Here is a 25,035-nt window from a genome sequence, read left to right as displayed (position 1 = left end):
CAGTGCTCTTTATAGCTTTCTACCTAAGTCTAGGTTTGCAATTGGTAAATTATAGTTTGCAATTAGACAAAAAGCTTACCATTTGGTATCCAACTCTGGCTCAAACAAGTATGGTGGAATGGTTGATTTATGGACACCATACTTGTTTGTTTGCTTTTCTGGAGCAAGGTCTGGCCAGGAGATGGAAGGGACGCTCATCTTATTCCAGGTCAGTTAACTAATCAATGCAGAGCATGTGAAAAAACATGCAACGGTCACCCAAGATGGCCTGTTCAGCTCGAAGCGTACGAAACTCACTGCATTTATATTTTTTAAAATGTACTGCGATACTTTTTTGCCTTAAAAAACCATGCTAGACCTTGTGGAATAATATATGATTGCCGAAAAATAGTAAAATAGGGGATGTTTAAGGTTTGACAGAGCTTGAATGGAAATGTATATGACATACACTACATGGCCAAAAGTATGTGGTCACCTGACATCCAACGTCTCATCCAAAGTTATAGGTATTAATATGGAGTTGGTCTACCCTTTGCTGCTATAACAACATCCACTCTTCTGGGAGGGCTTTATACTAGATGTTGGAGCATTGCTACAGGGATTTGCTTCCATTCAGCCAGAAGAGAATTAGTGAGGTTGGGCACTGATAGGCGATTAGGCCTGGCTTGCAGTTGGCTTTCCAATTGATCCCAAAGGTGTTCAGCACTCTGCAGGTCAGTCACTTCCACACCATTCTCAACAAAACCCTGTCTATATGTACCTTGTTGTGTGCCGGGGGCATTGCCATGCGGAAACAGGAAAGGGCCTTCCCCAAACTATTGGAAAAGCACAGAATTGTCTAAAATGTGATTGTATGTTGTAGCATTAAAAATGCCTTCACTAGAGGCCTAGCCCACACAAGGACAAACAGCCCCAGACCTGGGAATGTCCAGATACTTTTGGTCATTTAGTGTATCTTAATATTTTAATGCTGCAGAAGAGTCTTGTGGTGCTTATTTAAAATAACCAAAATAATAGTTTAAGCAGGGCGCAGGCCTAAAAGTGTGATTTGGTACTCCAAATTTTGAGTATAAAGACCAGTCCAAGTTCAGTCAGTCTATCCTGTGTAATGACTGGCCCTGATTGGTCCATTAAAATGAACTGGTATACAGTAATGGCCAGTATATTTGCTGTACTTTCACAGGCTGTGGGTCTGTGCAGAGCAGGAAGAGGCTGCTGCTAAGGTCTTACAGGGACTGCTGCAATGTATACTGGCAGGGTCAGCTGAGGACAGCAGGCTCTGTGGAGGGTAGTTCATGGTGTGAGAAAACCCCAGAGATTCGCAATCTGGCCTCTGCTGACTCACAGAACACTATAAGATGTACAGTGAATGAACTAACCCTGCCAACTACTGAGGTCTAGTTAAACCTGGCCACCATAGAAGCCAGTTTACCCATGCCAACTACAGAAGCCGGTGTCACCCTAGCCGCAGTTTACACCCTACTATTTAGCCATTTGGCAGGCATTTGATCCTAGCGACTTACAGAAGGTGCATCTTATATGAAAACTGCCTCTAGAGCTGGAGATAAGAAGCTCACAGCAGATGTCCGTCTCGCCCCTGCCGCTTTAGAGGCCTGCTTAATCCCTCCCACTAAAGAAGCCTGTTTAGTGACGCCCACTGCAGAGGCTTGTTTAACCACACCCGCATCAAAAGCACTGCCCACTCCGACTCTGAAACCACCCCAGAATTCATTTTAGCCCTGAATGGTGTCCTGCCATCTACTGTTGCTGGGAGAGATAGTGTATGGTTTATAGTTGTACTGGGTATGGGAATTAAAAATTAAGAGATTGTGTTTATTTATCATTTTGGGAGATATCCATGGTAAGGTATTTTGGCCACTGTTCCTATGAAAACACTGGAATAAGGAGATATTACACATATATATGATTAACAAACATGTATTTCCTGGGCAATTTACTGAGCATAAAGGTTTAATTATCATCCATTAATTCATGTGGATGTGTACTGAAGCTTATGAGTACAAAAGACTCCCATCAGGATTTCAGTCCCTTGTCAGGAGACCAGTTCTCTGACCACTACACCACACTGCCACAGTTGCACAAGACTCAAAGCCTTATCAATGATTTCCTGACGTGTGAAGTGAAGTGTGCTGTTTTAGGAGGGGGGGTGAATTGTGCTGTTTAAGGATGGGGGATGAATTGTGCTGTTTTAGGAGGGGGGGGGTGAAGTGTGCTGTTTTAGGAGGGGGTAAAGTGTGCTGTTTTAGGAGTGGGGTGAATTGTGCTGTTTTAGGAGGGGGGGGGTGAAGTGTGCTGTTTTAGGAGGGGGTAAAGTGTGCTGTTTTAGGAGTGGGGTGAATTGTGCTGTTTTGGGAGGTGGGATTGGTGATAAAGGGTGAATTTTTGGAAAGGAGGGTCAATGAATGCTCTGCGAGAGCGCAGAACAGAATTGAACAGCAGTTTTCACAGAGCGATGAGTCATCCTGAGACAGTGCCACCAGCTCCAGGCTTTGAGGGTAAAGCACATTATGCACCTGCACTGGAGAATTACATTGCCATGACAGAGCAGTATGCATCCCCTCCAGAGAGCATCAAACACCTCCAGAGAGTTACACATGTGTACGCACGCGCACACACGCATGCACACACGCATGCACACACACATGCACACACACACACACACACACGCTCACACACACAGTTACATACACATTTAAACATGTGCACTTATACACACACCACACTCACATGGTACACTGAGAATTCTAGTAAAATAGAATTGGGCATTGACAGGAATGCTTCTAGAATGACGTGTATTTAATAGGATTTCAGTTTGAGATCCTTAGCCCAAGATGGGAAGAGAGTGCTACTTATCCATAGTATTAATTATTTGTAGAACTTCTAAATACTTAAATAAAAAAATAATACAGATATAAATATCTTCCTGATGCCTGTCCATTATGACTGTGACTGGGGGAAAAAATAATAACCTACTTAATGTTCTGTGGGTAAATAAATATAAAACACGTTATTGTGATTGTACAGTTTGCTGTGCTGATAGCTTTCTAACTCTCATTTCCCTCTCTCCCCCACCTCTCTCTGTCTCTTTATTTCCCTTTGTCCCTCTCTCAGGATCGTAAGCTGTCCAAAGCAGAGAGGCAGAGGTTTAAGGAGGAGGCGGAGATGTTGAAAGGGTTACAGCACCCCAACATTGTGCGCTTCTATGACTTCTGGGAGTCACTGCTGAAAGGGAAGAAGTGCATAGTGCTGGTCACAGAGCTTATGACATCGGGGACCCTAAAAACGTGAGTGCCCCCTCCCCCGCCCCCTCCCCATGGGTGGTATTGGATATCTGAAACAGCTGATCCTTACCTGCAGGTAACATATGTGATATTAAGCTTCTGAAACAGCTGTTCCTTGCGGCAGATATCTGAAGCGGTTTAAGGTGATGAAGCCCAAAGTTCTGCGCAGCTGGTGCAGGCAGATCCTGAAGGGCCTGCATTTCCTGCATACCAGAGCCCCGCCCATCATTCACCGTGACCTCAAATGTGACAACATCTTCATCACGGGTCCCACTGGCTCCGTCAAGATTGGGGATCTGGGGCTCGCCACCCTGAAGAGGACCTCCTTTGCTAAGAGTGTCATCGGTAAAGAGCTCTGTCTGTGCCATTTAGGGTCACACGGACTCACCTTAACTGCACTTGTTATCGATTCCCCATTTGGCAATGTTATCAGTCGTTCAGGATTGATTTTCTGAAATGTAATATGCCCAAAATACGGTCAAGATCCTGAACCAATTGTCTGAGTCATATTTCCCTGGGCTCCTTGGGAAAGTAGAGAGGGGAGAGTGCATTGGGTTTATGTCCCTGTGTAACCTACTCCAGTATGGACTATGCCAGAGAACAGCTTCTTTGACTGTCGTGTGTGGCTTCAGAACTCTCGTGGGCAGGGTTTAAGGAGCTAGTGGGCAGGGCTATAGCACTTTGAGTGGTCCGGGCTTCAGTGACCACTGGGTTGAACTTAAGTAACTCCACTGGGCTGGACTCTCTTGGGTGGGGCTGCAGTAACTGGCTGTTTTCCGATTTCCTGCTCAGGGACTCCGGAGTTCATGGCCCCAGAGATGTATGAGGAGCACTACAACGAGCTGGTGGATGTGTACGCCTTCGGAATGTGCATGTTGGAGATGGCCACTTCCGAGTACCCCTACTCTGAGTGCCAGAACGCTGCACAGATTTACCGCAAAGTCACCAGTGTATGTTTTCCCACCGCACAACACTAATATAATTATACATTAACCATCAGTGTTCTGTGTAAACCAATTACAAGCTTACATTCACCATAAAAGTTCCCTCTGAACTAATCATATGTTTACATTCAGCATCAGTGTTCCCCTTACACCAGTCTTAACCAAATGTGAACTGTCAGTGTCTAAACCAACCGCAAAAATGCATTTGCTTTCAGTGTTCCCTGTAATCTAATCAGAAGAGTATGTTTAGCCTCAGTCCTAACTGGAAGAGGCACTGGTGCACCATGATTTGATGAGGAGTTTCCTCTGAACTTGTTGTCTTTTCTTTTTTACCAGGGCGTGAAACCAGCCAGTTACAACAAGATCACAGATCCTGAAATTAAGGAGATTATAGGAGAGTGTATCTGCTACAAAAAAGAAGAGAGGTTAGTGCGTCTGTTGCTAGCTGTAGTGTACTCTCTAATCAACTCTTTTCCAGGTGTGAATACTTTTCAGGGATGCGCAGTGGTTTGGAAATGAGAAATCAGAGTGAAGAATGTGTAGTGTGATAGTGTGCAGTTCTGATTAGCTGGACTGTGGTACTTGCATAATGCAGTGATATATTGATTTGAGTGTATTGCAGTGAGGCACAGTGCTTTGTATGTAATGCAATGATGGCTCTGTTTTGGCAGGTACTCCATACGGGACCTCATGGACCATGCCTTTTTCGCAGAGGACACAGGGGTGAGGGTGGAACTCGCAGAGGATGATGATGGAAAGAAGACTTCAATCGCCCTGAAACTGTGGGTGGAGGACCCCAAAAAACTGAAGGGCAAATACAAAGACAGTGGAGCGGTTGAGTTTACCTTTGACCTGGAGAAGGAGGTCCCAGAGGATGTGGCTCAAGAAATGGTCAGTCTATAGCACTGAGGCCTGCTCAATGTGAAATACATGCACCATGTGAATAAACATCTCCATGCTTAAGACGTCAGCCATGTGAATGGCTAACACCATGCTAAATCCATTTGGCATGTGATTGGCCATCACCGGTATGGCAATGGTCATTCACGTGGCATGTGATCATTGCCGTATTAAATGCATTCACCATTTTAATCACAATAAACATGTGAGTGTTCAACATCACACTAAACACATTGAGAACAGTTTAGCCATGTGTTTAACACTGGGCATGAAAATATGCTCCTGAGACCCGGCAGGAAAAAAATGTGGGTTCTATTAGCTGAAAAATTAAAGTTTTTAAAACACAATTAAAGTTTTTTTTTTTGTTTTCCATGATTTTCAGTAACTTTTCCATGACTGCTCTGTGACTTCAACCTATATTTTTTGTGACAAACATCCAGCCTTAATGATTATACACACCTGCTCACACACATGCACACACACCTACACTCACAGTTATCCTTGGTTTCATAGTCCTCTCTTCCCTCTTTCTTTATGTGATTGCTGCAGATGGTGAGGCAATTTGGTGCAGCACTGCAGAAAAGCTCATTTTAATCCTGTTTATTCATAAACTGCTTCTCTTGGCAGGCTCCTAATCTCTGTGTCCAGAGTTGGTCCAAATTTAGCCGCTTTAAGACTGTGATCGACTGCATTCCAGCCACACTGGGGTTTTAGGTTCCTTCTCTATCTTTATTTGAGTAGAATGGCTGCACCTGCTTGCATTTATTTGCATGTTTTATAAAATTGTGCTCTACTTAATTACAGATTACTGTGGTGTTGTCTTCCAGTGGTTGTCAGTGACACCAGGTTGTGTACCTGCAGCAGCACCTGTCAGGGTTGTAACCTTATGGGTTGCAAGTTTATGCTTTTCTAAGGAATCAATAGTTAGTCACTTCTAAGAAATCACAACCTTGTGTACTTTGGGCTTCATTTGGAGACGGCGAATTAACAGGCTCAACCATTGACCTGTAACATATTGCTTAATCTGATGGTAGCAAATTCTCACAATCTGTAACCTCCTTCTCCAGATTGACAGAGAGAGAGAGAGTGTCTGAGTGCATTTCTGATGACAGTGCTAATTCTCAGGGCTGCAGGGTGTGTGTCTGTGATGTCAGGGTAGGGGAAGCAGTCTGGGTACAGAGCTGGATTTGGATCTGAAAGTGACATATGATTTTATTGCCTTTTTTACTGCAAACTAAACACAATGTTACTTTTTAAGGTCTTTGCACCTGATAAGCAGGGATCAGTTCCACTAATTCAGTTCATGTTCAGAATGTTTATATTTCTCCAATTCAAAATGTCTCCATTCCCATCCAGTTCAGATGTCATCGCTTAAAGATTCTTGTAATTCAGCAGTACACAACTCCAGTCCTAGATTTTGCAGTGTCTGCAGGTTGTTGTGATTTTCTTTTCGGTCAGAAGCCAATTCAGGCTTTGGGCACCGTGTGTGTAGACTCCTCAGGCAATAAATTTAGATTGCAACTGAGATTTTGCACTTAAGTTCTGCAACACGCAAGAAAACAGTACACACTGACCATCCAGGACTGAAGTTGTGCGCCCCTGCTATAATTAAATTTTATGATTCTCTTCACAATAATTTTTTTAAATTAGCATGAACATATTTATGTGCAATTAAGAAAGTATGAAAGCATGCCTCCCGCACTTCAGTCTCATGAATAATAATGGGGTGCATTTAAGTGGAGTCTTTCATGATGTCATAGTGCTTTACAGTGAGCAGGAGAACTCACCACTACCACCATTTAGAATTGTTCAGCCAATTAAACTCATTGTGAATGAAAATTATTGACAGGTGGAGTCAGGCCTCTTCCAGGAAAATGACGTAAAGATTGTGGGGAAGTCCATACGAGACCGGGTTGCCCTGATCCAGTGGAAGCGGGTGAGGAGGGTGAAGGGGGTCCCAGCATGTGACAGAGAAGAACAAGGAGACCAGGACCGGGTGCAGGGGGTGCATGAGGTGCAAGAGCCAGAGCCCCCAAAAGTGCAGCTTGCCCCTCCGCTGCAGGTCCCTGCTGTTAAGTCCCAAAGCTGCCAGCTGTCTCAGCTCGAGCCAGAGGACCCGGTGTCTGACCACAGCGCTCCAATCATCAACCTGCCCGGCAGCGCCACCTCTGACCAATGTGAGACATTGCAGCCTTGTGTGGGAATTATGTGCATGTACTCTTCCTGCACGTACACATACCACATGCACACACACACACACACACACATACACACACACGTCATCCAGGTACTCACACTCACACACAGACACACACATAGACATGCTGAACAATGCTGAAATAAAGCCAGTGTTATGCTCCAGTTGCTAAGTATGCTGTATATGTATATATGTGTGTGTCATTTGTTGTATCATACATTCAGATAATTAAAAGGTGAGAATTGTTTTTCATGTGAAGGTGTGTTTCCTTTCTGCAGCAAACGGAACCTTTGACAGTGGCTTGAGCTCTGCAGTATACTCTGACAGCCAGCACAGCAACCCCTACCAATACCAACAGGAGCCCTTTCCCATTATCTCCTCATCTACACAGCAGGTGTGTAGCCCTCCAGCAGAGCCCTCATGCTCCCTGCCCCAGGGGGCCTATCAATCTTCAGCACAGCTGTATCAGGGGGCCCACCCCCAGGCCTCAGACCACCTGAATCAGGAGACCTATCCCCAATCTTCAGCACAGCTGTATCAGGGGGCCCACCCCCAGGCCTCAGACCACCTGCACCAGGAGGCCTATCCCCAATTTTCAGCACAGCTGTATCAGGGGGGCCACCCCCAGGCCTCAGACCACCTGAATCAGGAGGCCTATCCCCAATCTTCAGCACAGTTGTATCAGGGGGCCCACCCCCAGGCCTCAGACCACCTGCACCAGGAGGCCTATCCCCAATCTTCAGCACAGCTGTATCAGGGGGCCCACCCCCAGGCCTCAGACCACCTGCACCAGGAGGCCTATCCCCAATCTTCAGCACAGCTGTATCAGGGGGCCCACCTCCAGGCCTCAGACCACCTGCACCAGGAGGCCTATCCCAAGCCCTCAATGCAGTTGCTACAGGGTGCTTATCCCCAGTCTGCAACACAGCAACCCCAGGAAGCCTATGTCCAGCCCTCAGTCCAGCTGCTCCAGGGGGCCTATTCCCAGCCTTCAGCCCAGCTGCATCCAGGAGATTACCATCAACCAGTGAGTTTCATCACCAGAAATGTCCTGTTGACTGCAAGCAAACTGAAAAACTGTCAACATTATCTATGCTTAGACAAAGCTATAAAGCTAATGCATTGGAAATTGTGTCTACAATATGGGAATACAATTTGTAAGACGGTGTGTATCTTCAGTGGCGTAGGTTTTGTTTGAACATTTGGGGGGACACATTAAGCGGGGGGTTTGGGGGTTCTCCCCCAGGAAATTTTGAGTGTTAAACACCTCATTTCCTGCATTCTGGTGAATTTTTCTGCACCAATTTGTGCCTTTTCTGCATCAATTTATGGTGGAAATAAAAGTCCTCTGCTTCGTTTTTATGGGGGGGACAAATGCACGTGTTCTAAATATTGATGGGGACATATCCACTGCGCCCCGCCCGAAATATACGCCTATGTGTATCTTTGTGCTACATAACTCGGCTGGCTATTTTACTCTTGTCACATGTATAGCTTTATCCGCAGCAAAAAATAGTTTTTATTCATTCCAATAGACTGCGCAAAGCTTCCAACAGGCTGCTCAGCCATGCCAGCCCACAGAACAGAGCTTCCAGCAGTCTGGACAGCCCTGCCAACAGTCTATGCAGACCTTTCCAGCTGCATTGTCCCCTCCAGCAGCCCAGCAGGTGAGTGTGCTGCGCACTACAGGCCTGTACTTTTTACTCACCGCCACAAACTCAGGATAGCTGTGGCTCTGCACCACACACCACTTATCCCTCTCCTCCCCTGCTCATCTCCTCTCTCTCCCTGCTTTCCCACTATCTCCCTTTTCTCTCCTTTTCTTGCTCCAACTCTCTTCGCTCTCTCTCTCTCTCTCTCTCTCTCTCTCTCCCTCCCTCTCCAGGACTGTCTCTCAGAGGGCCCCTCCCAACCAGGCCATGACAGACAGCCCCACCTGCAGCAACTCCACCAAGTCCCACCTACTGAGCCAGGCCACACCACTCATACTGTGGTTCTGCCCGTCCAAACCTCTCCCCAGTTCCAGATCTCCACAACCTCACCACCCTCTGCACAGGTAGCCCCACATCTGCCAAACGTCCCCTGGCTCATCGGAGGATTGAAGGGAATAATTAAGTTGTTATGTGTTGTTCATTAGTGTTTGTCCCCACAAAGACTAATAAATCTGACTAACTAGACGATCTTTCATTTTACAGGGATGCCCTATGTTATAGACAGTGCAGTGCTGTAGCAGATTTCTCTTGTGTCCTCTAAACCTTTTTTATTTGGTCTCTTCTTTGGCATTTCGCAGTTCTCTCTGCCATATCCTGTCATTCCAGCAGGAGGCAGCCTTGCTGAATGTGTTTCCTTCCCGGTTACCCTCGTCCCCCCCACCTCAAGCTTTCCCACTACCAGCATGGTGAGCCCAGCCATGCCCACCCCCATCCCCACAGCCAGCCCCGCCTCCGTCATGCAGTCCTTGCCTCAGCAGTGCACGGGTGTGGTGCCCTCCACCTCTCTGCATCCCACGGCTGTGCCCACATTGCCCCAGCACCAGGGTGCACTCACAGATCCCCCAACCACACAGCCTGCTCGTATCCCAGAGTTCCCTGCAGTACAGCCAGCCCCACCCCACAGTGCCCCTTCTTTTCCACAGCCAGCCCTGCCCTGCCAACCAACCCTGGGCCACACTCTGCCTGATCCAACCCCGCCCCCTGAAATACCCCCACCCTCTCTGCCTGAACAAGCCCTGCCTTTTCTTCAGTCAGTGGTCCAGGTAAACAATCCTGTTTCACCTGGATTCTGCCTTACTTCCGAATTGCGGGATTAATATAAGAATATTATGTGCAGGTTTTAGGTAAAGTTTACAATGTTTATTATTAAGTTAAAGCATACGGTCTGTTGTTATTAAAGAGTTATATTTATTTATTTATTTGCTTTTTTGTTATTTAAATAATTTGTCTTTTATTTGGACTTGCTATTTCGTTCTTATTATTACTGTTATTACAGAGTATCATTAGATTCAGTGTGCTATCATTATAGTGCAGCTGTACTTTAATTCTGAAAGCAGGACCCAGCTCCAATCCTGCAGCCAGCTGGTGCCCTGATGGCCACGCCTTCTACCAATGTCAGCCAACCCGTGAGTCAGTACAGCCTTGTTACCATGGAAATTCCATCCCTGCCACCTGCAGAGCCAAACATCATGGTACTGACCACACAAACACGCGCACACACACACACACACACACACACTCACTCACTCACTCATTCACTCATTACACCCCCCCACTCTCACATGCACATTCACATGCACTCACTCACACACACTTGCACCCACCCACACACACACCCACACACACATACACTCACTCATGCAGTCTTGCACCCTTCCACATGCACACACAGGTTTACTGGTATGTTGGTGTATCTGTTTGTTGGAGACTTAGAATGTTGCAGTGTTGGTGTTGGTGTTTTAGTGTGTTGGTGTATTGGAGAGTTTGAGGGTCTGTGGGGTAGATTCAGTGATTGTGTGAAAATTACCTACTAAGAATGTGTGTGTTCATGCTGACATCTTTTTTGTTTTAATTGCAGGACTCCAGAGCAGAAAAACCATTATTATATCAAAACTACGCCTATGACAGGTATGCACCTACTCTGACCCTGAATCAGACCTGTCTCAGGTTGAATCTACACTGACTGTGACAGGTTATATCTGTACTGACCCTGGATCAGACCTGTCGCAGGTTGAATCTACACTGACTGTGACAGGTTATATCTGTTCATGCTGACACTTTGGATCAGACTCAGGCAGGCTTGAATATCACACTGACTGTGACAGGTATGCACTACTGTCTGACCCTGGATCAGACCTGTGTCAGGTTGAATCTACACTGACTGTGACAGGTTATATCTGTACTGACCCTGGATCAGACCTGTGCAGGTTGAATCTACACTGACTGTGACAGGTTATATCTGTACTGACCCTGGATCAGACCTGTCGCAGGTTGAATCTACACTGACTGTGACAGGTTATATCTGTACTGACCCTGGATCAGACCTGTCGCAGGTTGAATCTACACTGACTGTGACAGGTTATATCTGTACTGACCCTGGATCAGACCTGTCGCAGGTTGCATCTACACTGACTGTGACAGGTTATATCTGTACTGACCCTGGATCAGACCTGTGGCAGATGTGCTCTGTGTCTGAGTGGTGCCACACAAACATATCACAATCTGAAATATCTGCTAAAAAGACAGTAAATGGATGTACAGCATACATAATTTTTCTTGTTTATTAGATTAATTGTGAAATGATTAAGGTAATGATCTGTGTAGGGTTCTTATCTGAGGATTATTGCGTATTCGTTTTTGATTCTTTTATTTAGTGTATCCTTCATTACCTATGTTCTATTCTGAAATTCTGGGGGGGGGGGGGGGGGCGACTCTGTGTTGCAGTGTGAACTCGGACACGGCCTCGGGCAGGGAGATGAGTGACAGCGCAGAAGGGACGACCGGCAGCGGGAAGGCGGAGGGGAAACCACGGAAACACCACCGAAAGTCTGCCCGCACCCGCTCCCGCCAGGAGAAGTCCAGCAAGCCCAAACTGAGCATGCTCAATGTGAGTCCGACCAACAAGTTCAGTGAAAGTCTGATCCCAGGTTCTTTAAACGTAACAGCTTTGTATTTTTGACACTGTAAGTGCCACGTCCTTGCTGATGCCATTTTTCCATGTTTCTCCCTAATCTGGAGTGCATAATTTCTTTTTAATCAGCACTCATTGCCTCTGTCTCACCTATCCATTTGGTAGAGCGTTCTGCTCCAAAAAACATATGGTCTCAGTCTGCACTTTTCACACCACAGTCTATGAGCCAGGCTCACAAGCCGGGCTCTCACAGGCACGAGTTGGAGGAAGGTACTTCACACATTATGTGCAGATTAACAATTCCTCTTCAGCCTGTGGGGGTCACTTGTACGATTCTGTCATCCCTGCAAACTTAGACTCAACTGTGAATCACCCTTTGGGGCTGCTTGTAAGGTCAGGATTCAATACCGGACTATGGGGTCCATCCATGCACTAAAATAGTGCCTTAACAAATTAAGCCCCCAGCAGCCTGGTTTATTATAAGGCTGTACTGATCATTTTAGCCTAATGAAATTGGGGAAGCATGTGATGAGTTCTGATCTGGTGTGATTATCCCATATCTCTGACTGGTGAAACCGGCTCTTTCAGGTCTGTGACACAGGAGACAAGATGGTGCAGTGCCAGCTAGAGACTCACAACCACAAAATGGTGACATTCAAGTTTGACCTGGACGGCGACGCTCCTGAGGAAATCGCCACTTACATGGTAGGTCAAAGGTCATGAAATGTGAATCAGACTCTCCTTTCTCAAGTCTGATTCAGTACATCAGGCATCAATATTTTATGTGCATGTAACATTCCTGCAATGTTGGTAGCAATTGACACTTCAATTTCTGTGGTGTTGAGAGTGAACACTCATCCAGCTTTGGCAGAATGAATACTCCTGCAGTGTCTCTGCGATTGATTTTTCTGGCCTGTGGTCGCAGGTGGAGAATAACTTCATCCTGCTGGTGGAGAGGGAGATGTTCATTGAGCAGCTGAAGGACATAGTGGATAAAGCTGAGGACATGCTGAATGAGGAGCTGGAGGGAGGGAGGAGCTCAGATCAGGGCACCAGCCCTGAGCAAGGAAACGCAGAGCAGGTGAGGAGCCATCAGCCAAACGTGGGGCTCCCAAACCACAGGACACGCCCACTCAGTCATATGACATGCCCACTTTCCTACTTTCTGCACATGTTCAGACCACATACTGACAGGCCCACTCACACAAAAGGGACTCAAAAGTCACAAATACACACACATGCGCACAGTCATGCATGCACACATAGCACTCCCAAATGTGGTAAAACAGATATTCAGGGTTGGAGTCAGCTGAATTTCAGTTGAATCAGTTCAGTTAACTAATACAAAAATACCCACAATGTTCTGTGATTTTTAAAGAAATTAGCTGCATTTCATATACTTGCCTGAGTTGGAATGTAACTGACCCCAAATGTGCTGGTGTTCTTCTGTATCTGTGTTCCAGAATGTGAGGACACTGCTGCCTGATACGGAACAGCCTGTTTACCAGCAGAATGGTAACACCCACCTCTGCACTGCATCCCTCTCTGTTTAACTGCTGCTTCTAACACCCATGCCTAACATACCGCTATGCGACAGAGCGAAAGACTGAATGATGTGAAAGAATAAATAGAAAACATAACAGGTGGAGGTTTGGGTGTCATGTTTACCTCCGTCCTTACAGTGCTCCATACTGGAAAACGGTGGTTCATCATCTGCCCTGTAGCTGAAACCTCCACCCAGGAAGAGGAGGAGGAGTCACCTAAACAGCACAGCAACACAGGTAACATCACCCCACCTGAACACAGCTACACAGATAACATCACCCCACCTGAGCAGAGCTACACAGGTAACATCACCTCACCTGAGCTCAGCTACACAGGTTACATCACCTAACCTGAACACAGCTACACAGGTAGCATCACCTCACCCTTCTGTCTCTTTCCCTCAGATCCGCTGGCCAGTCAGTGGCCTGAGGGTGTGGTCAGATCACGAGGCTCCGCCTCCTCACCCTCAGCTACGGCTCCACAATTCTATGGCCCTGTGGCTCCAGCCCAGTCAGAGGGCGTGGCACGTACTGCTCTCCGTGGTTCCGTCTCACCTGTCCAGGTGGCTGAGCTAGCCGAGGAGGTGCCTTGCTGCCCCCTGGTGCCAGCTCTGACCTCTGACCTGACTGGTGACCTGACTGCCATGCCACTGCTCCCGCCCGCCCACAGCAGCCCCGCCCCCGGCCCTCCCCCCCAGCCCGGGCCTGTCCTGCAGCAGCCCTGCGCCACGCCCATCCTGCAGTCATCAGTGGGTGGGATCAAGCAGTCCTCACTACCCCAAAGCCCTGCCCAAGTGTCACAGATCTCCACTCCTGGCCCCGCCCCCATGCATCAGGCAGGGCTGGGCGAGTCAGATGGGGAGGGGCCTCCCAGGGCGGGGCTGGTGGACAGCACCATCAAGACGCTGGACGAGAAACTGCGGAATTTGCTGTACCAGGAGTATGTGCCCCTGTACCCGACCGGCAGCACTGCAGGGACCCCCGGAGAGTATGTCTACTCCCCTGGCCCGGGTGGAGCAGCAGGCGGGTCTGAACGACAGGCTCACGTCCCGTCAGGGGATGGGTTCTCCAGGAAAGGCGACCAATTGGTAAAGTCATTACTGTCTCTGTCCAACAGTGTAATCTGAATAATATCAATCTGCCTGTCTGCAAACAAAACAAATGAACAAAAACTTTTATTCTCAGATCAAGCAATTAGAAATTTACATTAACCTGGCAATAAGGATTTATAATTAAATTATGTTTTCTTATTCCTAACAATAACAACATTATATTTGTATTCCTACTCCAACTATGTTTGAGTTTGATCACACCCTTTTCACCCACCCTCTTGCTTTCCCCCCTCTCTCTCTCTCTCTCTGTATCTTTCTCCCTCTCCCTCTCCCTCTCTTTGCTCTGTCACTCTTTCTCAGCCTCAGATCCCAGAGAGACAAGGCAGTCTCAGCTCGCTCAGTGACTCTGTTATCAGTGGTATGTTCTTCATGTTTTGTGCATTTCATGCCACAAACAGAGGCATTTCACTTGACTTCCATGTTGAATTCTCACCAAAACCCAGACTTTGATGTTTGAACAGAGCATTTATTTTGGGGTGTTATCTGATTGTTTGAGAATCCATTGAAACTCTTTCAGCATAAAACCTAACAAAAATGTAAAAAGTGATTTGGCGGAATGTCTTAAGAGTGAAAAAGCAGGAGTGACAAACTTCTGCCAATCAAAGTAGTTTCTAAGTGTGGCAGTAAGTTCAAGCTTTGCAAGAAGCAGTGTGCAGACATTTTTTAATTTATTTTAAGGAATGATCCTCTGTGTGCACTTGTGTCTGAATTTTCCAGCTGTGCAAACATTCTAAAATGTTGATTGTTTGCTGAATATGGGTCATCAACAGGTTCCCTTCAGTTTGTGGGATAAATGTGTTTACCTGAAGGATGCTGTCACACAAAAAAGATTTGTCATCTTTTTTCAACAGCTTCAGGAAGGGGAGGAGCCAAGAGTCACACAATTTCACATTCTACTTCCTGCTCTGGGGCCAGGAGCCGGTTTAAGGTACTTATTGTGGCATTATTCCGGAAGCAGCAGCTGCAGTAAGTGTGTGTATTTGTAGTATAAATAGTGTTATTGGTGTGTATAGGCCATTTATGACATGATTATTGGAATGCAGTTAGCAATAGGGGTGATTATTGGGCTGAAATTTTAAAGTGGTGATGATTGGAGTACACTGCTAAAAAGGTGATTACTGGGGTGCAATGCTGTATGGGTGAGTACTAGGGCACAGTTTTAAAGTGGGGATTTTTGGAGTTGAGTGTGTTATGGGGTGGTTATTGCAGTGCAGTGTTATAAAAGTGTACCTTTTTATACAGTTTATCATGGGCCCTCAGGACCTCAGTTGGAGTCAGGAGCAGAAGCTGAGGAGCTGGAGTGCCTCTGGCTCTCCAGCACCCTCCGGTGGCTCAGGCTGGGATAGCAAGGCCCCCAGCGCCACCCCTGGCCGGTTCTCTGTGGTCATCGGCAGAGACGAAGCGACTGTGAGGACTCGCAGGAACACCTTCTCCACGACCCAGGACTTCTGCCTCGGCGCACCCCCCTCAGCCCCCAGAATCCCCCCTGTCCCGCGCGCGTACACCTGCAGCCCTTTGGACCGGTCCAGGCACCCCCGCCGCCTCTCCACCGACTCGGGGGAGGAGAGCAGCCCGGCAAAGGTGCCACCTGCTCCGCCTGGCCACGCCCACGGACTCCCCCGGCGCAGGAGCAGGGACCTGATGAAGAAGGCGGTGGCCTTCCTGCGGCGGTCTGGCCGCAGCAGCAGCGTGCAGAGCTCTGATTCGCCCAGCCGGCTGGACGCCACACCCGCCCACCTCTCCCTGCAGTCCTACTACTCCTACGCCAGCAGCGACAACGAGTCTGAGCTCGAGGACACAGACATGAGGAAGGAGTTACAGAGACTCAGGGAGAAGTACGCTGTGTGTGTGTGTGTGTGTGTGTGTGCGCGTGCGCGTGTGGGTGTGAGCGTGAGCATGTGGTGGAGAGTATGTGTATCTGTCAGACTATATGTGTATTTTTATCTGTGAATAGGCACATGGGAACATTTTTTTCAAGGAGGGTCGTGGGAGCAGTGGTGCAGCCAAGAATTTATTTGGGGACGGGTGGGGGCCCAAGTTCCCGCGACTGTCTGTCAGTGTTTGTAGGTTTTTGTGTGTTTTCTGTCTGTCTGCGTGTTGGCTATTGTGTTGAGTGAGTGTTTTTCAGATAAATTTAGTGTGTTTATTGAATGTTTTTTTGTTAGATTTTAATGTTGAGTGATTATTTTGAGATTTAGGTTATTGTGTTGGGTGGGTGTTATGAGGAAAAGAGACTGGTTATTGAGTTAAGTCAGTGTCTTACAAGTAGAGTTTGGTTATACCATTGAATGAATGTTGAGTGGAGAGGCCAGTTAGTCATAGATGCTGTGTTTTGCTATTCTCAGGCACTTGCAGGAGATCTCAGAGTTGCAGGCCTATCACAGAAGAGAGGTTGAGGCACTGTATAACAAACTGGGAAAGGCCTTCCCTCCCACTCTGGGAATGTCCCACACAGCGCCCCCCATTGGCCGCAGGCGGAAAGCAAACAAGCACAGACTGAAGGCCGGAAAGCTCTTCAGCCCTTTGGTCCAACAGCTGAAGAGCGCAACCACTAAAAGCAGTAAGTCTGAGAAACAGCCATGACCACCAGTGATTAGCATCACATGCTACAGGGGAGAGCCTGTGCTTATTTAACGTTCCTGAATTACTGGCAAATGTTGTAGCTGTTCCAAATTGGGGGATAAGGGGGAAAAACTGTTAAAAAAACAATGAGTCTGACTGCTGTACCATGATCACTATAAATACATGACCAAAAGTATGTGGACACCTGACACCCAACATCTCATTCAAAATTATGGGCATTAATATGAAGTCGGTCCATCCTTGGTCCATCCAAGGGGTGTCCAGATAATTTTGGTCACATAATGTAGCTTGTCTAAATGGGGTTAGAGATGAAAACGTGTGGGTAGATGAGCAGTTATGAAGGTGCACAAACCATGTTGTGTTTTTCCTCTGGAGGTGAGCCTACGAAAGTGACTGATTCACCATTAAAAGATGTGGGCGTGGCAGATGGCTCCGCCCCCTATGCTACTGCCACTCTGCCCTCCTCGGTACCAGAACCGGTCCAAACACAGCCCTGCTCACTTAAGAGCTCACTTTCCTCTGACAACATCTACACTGGGACCCAGAGCCAGGGCCAAGGTAACACACACATTCTGTATACACACAGGTACACACACGCAAACACACACACATGCATCCATGCATACTATTTATACAAACTTTATACTTTGATTGTTGTCAAGAATAAAATAATTATTATCTAGATGCATCAAAAAAATTTCCAGGTTTTATGAAGGAATAAACTATGTTCACAAGCGTACAATATGTAGTATTCATTCATAATTTTACAAACAGTGGGAAATATTTGGCCTGTAAGTATTTTTAAGAAGAGTCTGCACCCTGTCTGGACCAGTCCTGAACCCACTGGTGTAAAACCTAAAACACTACACCATTTCTTCCTCTCTCTGCTACCACCTGCAGGTTGGAGGCAGCAGCAGCAGCCGGCCGCAGAGAGGGTCACCTACAAGCCAAGCGGCAAAGCGCGGGCTCGATTCCTGGGCGGGCCCGTCTCTCTCTCCATCTGTTTGTATTTTTTCTTCTCCTTCATTTCATCCCTTCTTAGTACTGAAGGCTCTCTGATCAGTTTTAATTATGTTTGGACTACGTTCATCCTCCTCTTCTCACAGTGAAGCAAACTGTCTTTAGAACCTGAGGGGCAGTGAGATGGTTCCAGAATGTTCAGAGCCTTAGGTGTTCTGTCCTGTTTGATTTATGAGTAAAAAAAACACCTCCACCTTCTGAGATAATCTTTTTTTCTCAGTGTGTTGAATGTGATCTGACTGTGGGTTTTGACTGTGTCCTAACTGTGCTGACAGTGGGTTCTGACTGTGGGTCTTCAGTGCGCTGAAAATGTTCTGACTGTGCTTGCCTTATAGGGTCCACTCTGCGGCGCTTGTGCGTGGGTAAAGATCGTGGAAACAGTAACTATCTTTTAACTCTCCCTCTCTGCCAGCATGCGCATGCTCTGGGTTTACCTGGTATGGGGCTTCCAGACCAGCTGCATGTGTGTCCTCCAGCATGCAGCTACGCTTATTTCTCGAGCACGGCCTGTTGAGAGCATTAGAGTATACGACAAGGTAGCAGACTCCAGTCCTGCAAAGCTGCAGTGTCTACTGGTTTGTGGTGTCTCTCAGCACATAAGTGAAACATGTAAGTCAATGATGGGCTGAAGAGTCTGCACACCTTGTTTTCAGGGTCTAGACTGGTTGCCATTTGAAAGGAAACTGCAAAAACCTGCCGACACTGGAGCCCTCCAGGACGCAAGTAAGGATGTGCCTTGGTGCCTTGTGTCTATCTGTGCACCTTTTCGGTTTGTGTTTAAAATGTTTGCGATTGACTAAAGAAGCTGGTTGGCCATTCGCTACTTCTTTTGAAGAGTTATTTTGCTATGCGAATGCTGCATGTTTGGATGTGTGTTTCCTGCTGTATGTTTATGTAGAACAGTCTTGAGATACAGTAGACACAGGTGCTCAAGCCTGAGGACTGTGTGTTTTGGCCTGGCCCTTAGACTGCAATATGCGCATGTGGTCCGTCAGTGCTCCCAAACGGTCCAGGACTCCAGGTGTAACACAATGTCTCTGCTGAGTCGCTTACTGTCTTTTGACTCAACAAAACACTTTTTCACACTGCACCTCGGCTCCTATTGCCTTGATTCTCTTCTCTGTTAAAAGCTACTGTAAAGCTACTGTGCCGTAAAGCATAACTACTAGCTTGACTCCTCAAGCCCAGGCTCCAGAACTTAGGAGTTGTTATTGTGCAATAAAAAATTACAAAACTGCACAGCATTTCTCCACATAAAGCAAATTACCATTTCACATAACACATAGTTCAGTTGCTTTGTCTTCTGGTGTACTGATTTCTCTACTCCACCCTCTTCTTCCTGCAGGTGAGTTCAGGTATTTATCCCTTTTGTTAAGAACTGCCTGTGCAGTCATGCCACAGCATGTGCTCAGAAAAAAATGAAGCGTGTTTTTGTGTGCATGTGTGTATGAGACCTGTTAGACCCTAATCTGTGACATTGTGTCGTGTTGTAGGGTCATCCACTAGCAGCACAATGGCCACAGCAGCATCCAATCAGCAGCAGTCTGCAATGTCTTCATCTCCTCATCATCAGCAAATCACAGGGTTTGCCCAGGCCCAAGCGAATAATAGCAACAACAAGAGGGGCTCCTTCGCAGACGACCTACACAAGCTGGTGGATGACTGGGCTCGAGAGACACTGGAGGCTACGCTGGCAAGGCCTGCTCCCAGCCCAGATAGCTCCACCTCCAGCTCAAACAGGTCCACCCCTTCCCTGAGACGCCCCACCCCCAACCATGCTGGACTGCAATGGCTGTGGAATGAGATTAGTGCCACCGAGGTGAGGGAGGGGGGCCTTTAAGAGGAGTAGGGTAGCAGTGTTGAGTAGTGGTCAGAGCACTGGCCTTTATACTGAATGGCTCTTTCTCTCCCTCTCCAGGTGAATTTAGGCAGCCCCCCTCTGCCCCTCTCCTGTCCACCATTGGCTGTGTGTGACCCTGCCCTGCCCCCTGCCGTGAGCTGCACCCCTGAGGCGGGGGTCCTGCCCGGCTGCCTGACGCCCACACGCCCCCTAGGACGGGCAATGTCTGTGCCCCTGTATGCAGCACTGTGGCCAGGTGGGATCAATTCAGGGGTCACCTCAGGGGCTGTGGTGTGCCCCTTCATAAAGGGCCCAGTGCCCCAGGCCACATTGCTCCAAGATCCTGTCATAGGGATCATAGACACCACCTAGCTGGGGTTAACTGAATGCAGCATGCCTCAAAACCCTGTGCATATGTATAAAAGGTGTGAATATATGCGTAACGTGTACAGTATATTCCCAGTGCGCATGTGTGTGTAGATACCGTGGATGCTTGTGGGTATGCTGTGTGGGTGTAGATATCCAGTTTGGGTGTAGACATCCTCTGGGGGTGTAGATATCCTGTGTGCGTGCTGTTAGCGTGTGAGTGTGTATATACTCTGTATGCTTTACAGCCATACTGTATAATGTTGTCATGCAGTCACTGTGAAACAGTTCCACTCATATTTAATATTGACATTAGTTTTGGGACTGATATTTTCAACCTAAGACACATTATTAAGTTATATGCTCCTATTTAGAGAATAAAAGAGAAAATGCTGTGATGCTTGGAAATGTGTCTAACCGAAGTTGAACAGGCAGTTTAGGTGAACATCCCTGAAAGTACAGAAGTGCCTTGAACAGTGCTTTCCAGTGGATCCAAGGGTGTCCGAAAGATTTGATTCTGTATTGGTTGCCATAAGGTTCTACTTTTTACTGATCTGAAAATGCATTTGGTTCCTGAATCCTTCCGTGCCCAGAGCTAACAATTTTTGATTCTCAGAACATTTCCAGCGTGTAGATTTGTTTCCGGTTTCCTGGATGTCCCATGAACATTGTTTGTAAAGTCAGTCACAAGGAACATTGACAAAAAAACCATTGAGGGATGTTGCAAGTAAATTTGTGTGCAACATCCCTGGAATGCTTTTTTCTGTGACTTGTTTGGAATGTTTGAGAAACACGCTCATTGTAATGTTGCTTCAGAACTAAATGGGATCTGCCAAATCAACCAAATCTAACCAGAATCTTCCCCAAAGTTTTGGAAATGTTAGCTGGGGCAGCACTCAGTGTGGACTGTGCATTTCAGGGGGCTGGCCTGTGATGTAGTCTAGGGCAGGGCTTCACGGAGAAGGGTTAGGATTTGTCATTGGAGGTCTTTTGTGTGCATCTGTTTCTCGCTGCATTGGGGGCTACTCTGCTGTCAATCCAGTATATAGCTTGGGGAGTGGTGTCTGAGCTGCGGCATTGACTCTGGGACAGAGCTTTTCAGTGTAAAATAATCAGTGCAATTTCAGTGATGCACAATGCTTGTAAATGCTGAAAAATTGAGTTTCAGATTATGATATGCATTCAGGCAAGGAGCCTTAATAAGTGTTCACTAGGCTTCTCTAGACTTTTAGTGCTGTGCTCAACAGCCGTAGACTGCATATGCGCTTACATTAGCATCTTAGTTAGGTCCTTTTTTATGTTTGTTTCATTAACGTATTATGACCTTTTTTGGGGAGGGAAGGCATTATTATCATTTATAATTTATTTACAATGAATATAATTGCCATTATGAAAGGTTCACACATGCAGTATGTACTGTATCAAAAGTTGGTGACATCTCAGAGAGTAGGCTGTCTGGGATAACAGTTTTTGTTTTACTTGGACCAATTTCCAAACTTTCCACCATGTAGACCAGTAATGATAAAAATTCTGCCACATCTTTATTTGCAGAGCTTCAGTCTTCCTGAGAACTGCTCCAGTCTGCTTTGCCAGGCAGTCTAATGGGGCTATGCAAACGAGCTTTGAAATGCCCATAAAATACCCTCCCTCAAAATGATAACTGAATGGCCTGAAGGGGGCATTCATTGTCCAACAGTCCATTACCAGGCATTTGGAATTTAAGCTGACAGACTACTTTATTTAGCGGAAGCATACATTGTTCTCGGTGAGAACTACGACAAGCAGAGAAGGAAATTGCTGTAGTGAACAACTCTACCAACACACCCCCCTGTGCAAATGAATACAGCCTGCCACAGTGCAAGTAAGCAAGTGTTTCTGCAGTGCACAAAAGTATTGATAATGAACATTATTATTACAGTCTGGAGCAATAACCACTCACAGTTATCTATTTAATACAGGTGTATATGTTAATCAAGCTTTAATTTGGTGGAAAACCACATTTAGAATGCATTTGTTTGCATGAAAAGCAGCGTGGAACAGTTGTTCGGGAGACCAAAGCTCCACAAAGGTTTATGTGACAAAGTTATTATCATTGCTGATCAGTATGGTGGAATTAATTCGGAAAATGGGTCCAATTAAAAAAAAAAAAACAAAGTTAACCTTTCAGCCTGACTTGGGAACAGCTGTGTGATAAGAAATAGTGGCCGACTCATGTGCTTCAGAGGAAAGCATGTGCTTGTCTGCATTGTCCTGAATCAGCAGCAGAGGTTGCAGCAACGAGCAACCATATACAACTGGCCGTTGAAATTTTTGGCCAGGCTTTGGGAAAGAGAAGCAAGGGCTCTCGCAGCTGTACTCTTAATTTGGATAGTCTTATTTACACACCAAAATCTGATATGTTTGTGTAGAAACAAGTTACTGGGCTTCTAGTATTTTTCTGTGTTTTGGATTTTCCATATTTAAGGTTAACCCAATTTAAAAAAGAACTTTGTTGTGGATTGTGTCACAATATTATTGTGTATTAATTATTACATTTATAATGTACACCTGGAAACAAAACATTGTATGACACCTGCAAGAGTATCAGTAATTGGAACTTGAAAACTGACCGTGTAAAACCTTGCAAATAAATAGAAATATCCCTGACTGTATTGAACTTTGCTAACAAACATAAATGCTTATGTGCCCAGTGAAACTGTGAAACAGAGGCTCAGCATTCTTTGTTGTCTGCAATGATGTTTGCTGACACATGCCAACAGGCAGTGGTGCTGCTCATTCGGGTCTTCAATAAATAATATAAGTGACTTTAGTTCCTGTCCTTCCTCAAATGTACAGTATATTATTCCATCAATTCAATTTGAATTGAAATTTTATAAATAGTATGCAGAATCCTCTGCTTTAGCAAAATACTTCCAGTTCAAGGAGGCCTCTCTTATCTTGTATCTACTATGGTACACCTGAGTCTGTATGTCCATCTGTCCCTCTGTCAGTCTGAACACATGACTTTGTCTATCTGTCCCTCTGTATGCCTGAGTCTGTATGTCCATTTGTACGCATGGTTTTTCCTGGCTCAAAATAGGGCTGAGGTGGTGATTTTGCATGACAGCGACAGCTGACCAGCCTAACTGCCACTGTCAACTCAATGTGTTGTCTCCCTATATTTAAATACAATTATAAAGTTCTGTATGAGTCTTTAAGAGACCACCACAATGCATTGGGATGTAAGCTATAAGAAAATGAAACACATAGCTAAAATGAAAAATTGGAACAAGTGAAAAACGTATTGGGGGTTACACATTTGTAAGTGCCAGAATTGCCCTGAAATGCATTTCATATCAATCACTCAAAACTTGCAATATTAACCTTTTATCTTAAAGAATCTAGACAAATGGCACCTTAATATATTTCAATTATTTTTATACATGCACTCAAAGAATGCTTGCACTACCATTTTTGTCACTGGTGTACATTTTAACAACAGAAAAGGTTTTTCTGAATTTTACTTCTCATTTCAATCACTGTAGGTTACTGATAATACAGTAGAGTCCACTTAATTGCACAACTGGATAATTACATAATTCAGGTATTTGCAGAGAATTGCCAAATCCCAAACCATTTCCCATTCGTTCCACAGATGCCTCATAAATAAACTGACAATTCCCTGGAAAGACACAAAAATCGCCCAAATTTGCAAAGGTAGGTGGTTTTTGTATAAAATCATGTCTGTAGCTGATGCCTATGCATCTGTTGTCGGCACTCATTATTTCATGCGATTAAGCGGACTGTACTGAGGGTAATATAGCGGTCATTGTAAACTTAGGCTACATTGTAAACTTGAAAGCAATCAAAACTAAAAAAAATAAATAAATAAAAAAAACTTTAAATGCAGTCTATTATTTTAATCTATTATATAAATAATTCACATTCACCAAATTGTGCCAATACATGCACGGACCATTTCTATTTGTTTGCATTTTTTGCACGATTTCTCCTATAGGTGGCTTGAAAAAAAATACTGCAGGAAAAACCCTGTGTATGCCTAAATCTGTGCGTACAGCCAAGATTGTATGTTCATCTACACTCCTGAGTCTGTCTGCGTGCTCTTCTGTATGTATGAGTCTGTTTGAATAATGAGTAATCATGAAAGCAGTGGCCAGGGAATCGGATGCGTGCTCTGCAGCTCTGTGTACAGTTACTTCTGCGTCTTCTCCTCCTGGTCACTTATATCTCCTGACCTGGTCAATAGCCCTTAACCACAATGGCTGTACATGCTTAAAGTCAAATAAACTTATTTTGAGCTTGATCGTGTGTCCTGTGTAAGTTACTGTGGTGGTGTATGCAATTATTTATTGTATTATGAATTACAACTTCTTAATCCCCATGCATTACATATGAATAAGTTACATTTATAATTATTGGATTAATTTTATGGATGGTAAAAATATTATTATATACTATTTATTGCACTGAAATAATTCTGAATTAAAGATTTAAATTTAAATGGATCATACCACCAATAAATTGTCTTAAGTAAGTTATGTATGTTTTTTAAAAGTTTTTATGCAGTGTAGGTTGAAAGAAAATGAATTAGCTAGTTAATGTCA

The 25,035-nt window shown here is 45.6% G+C and overlaps 1 protein-coding gene across 12 annotated transcripts in view; it reads left to right on the top strand.

Moving 5' to 3' along the window:
• The window catches only part of LOC135237689 (serine/threonine-protein kinase WNK2-like), a 29,956-nt gene extending 5,222 nt beyond the window's left edge, over positions 1 to 24,734 (top strand). The window contains exons 2-29 of one of the 12 annotated variants that reach the window (XM_064305038.1): positions 3,133 to 3,305; positions 3,427 to 3,647; positions 4,095 to 4,252; positions 4,583 to 4,671; positions 4,918 to 5,137; positions 6,996 to 7,323; positions 7,622 to 8,370; positions 8,879 to 9,010; positions 9,229 to 9,399; positions 9,634 to 9,741; positions 9,979 to 10,098; positions 10,393 to 10,527; positions 10,914 to 10,963; positions 11,780 to 11,942; positions 12,555 to 12,671; positions 12,892 to 13,047; positions 13,430 to 13,481; positions 13,649 to 13,747; positions 13,916 to 14,598; positions 14,923 to 14,980; positions 15,474 to 15,550; positions 15,865 to 16,457; positions 16,968 to 17,182; positions 17,581 to 17,763; positions 18,106 to 18,207; positions 18,561 to 18,605; positions 19,719 to 20,044; positions 20,144 to 24,734. In XM_064305038.1, coding sequence (XP_064161108.1) covers positions 3,133 to 3,305; positions 3,427 to 3,647; positions 4,095 to 4,252; positions 4,583 to 4,671; positions 4,918 to 5,137; positions 6,996 to 7,323; positions 7,622 to 8,370; positions 8,879 to 9,010; positions 9,229 to 9,399; positions 9,634 to 9,741; positions 9,979 to 10,098; positions 10,393 to 10,527; positions 10,914 to 10,963; positions 11,780 to 11,942; positions 12,555 to 12,671; positions 12,892 to 13,047; positions 13,430 to 13,481; positions 13,649 to 13,747; positions 13,916 to 14,598; positions 14,923 to 14,980; positions 15,474 to 15,550; positions 15,865 to 16,457; positions 16,968 to 17,182; positions 17,581 to 17,763; positions 18,106 to 18,207; positions 18,561 to 18,605; positions 19,719 to 20,044; positions 20,144 to 20,437 — 5,817 coding nt within the window. In that variant the 3' untranslated portion in view covers positions 20,438 to 24,734. Of the gene's footprint in view, positions 1 to 3,132; positions 3,306 to 3,426; positions 3,648 to 4,094; positions 4,253 to 4,582; positions 4,672 to 4,917; positions 5,138 to 6,995; positions 7,324 to 7,621; positions 8,371 to 8,878; positions 9,011 to 9,228; positions 9,400 to 9,633; positions 10,099 to 10,392; positions 10,528 to 10,913; positions 10,964 to 11,779; positions 11,943 to 12,554; positions 12,672 to 12,891; positions 13,048 to 13,429; positions 13,482 to 13,648; positions 13,748 to 13,915; positions 14,599 to 14,922; positions 14,981 to 15,473; positions 15,551 to 15,864; positions 16,458 to 16,967; positions 17,183 to 17,580; positions 17,764 to 18,105; positions 18,606 to 18,878; positions 19,299 to 19,718; positions 20,045 to 20,143 lie in introns of those variants that run through there. The other 11 variants (XM_064305035.1, XM_064305036.1, XM_064305037.1 and 8 more) reach the window with 11 other exon arrangements.
• The last annotated feature ends 301 nt before the right edge of the window (positions 24,735 to 25,035 follow it).

Source organism: Anguilla rostrata, chromosome 13 (genome assembly GCF_018555375.3).
Source record: "Anguilla rostrata isolate EN2019 chromosome 13, ASM1855537v3, whole genome shotgun sequence".
Classification (NCBI taxonomy): Eukaryota; Metazoa; Chordata; class Actinopteri; order Anguilliformes; family Anguillidae; genus Anguilla; species Anguilla rostrata.
Note: the sequence above shows the minus strand (reverse complement) of the source record. Positions and strands in the feature narration are given on the sequence as shown.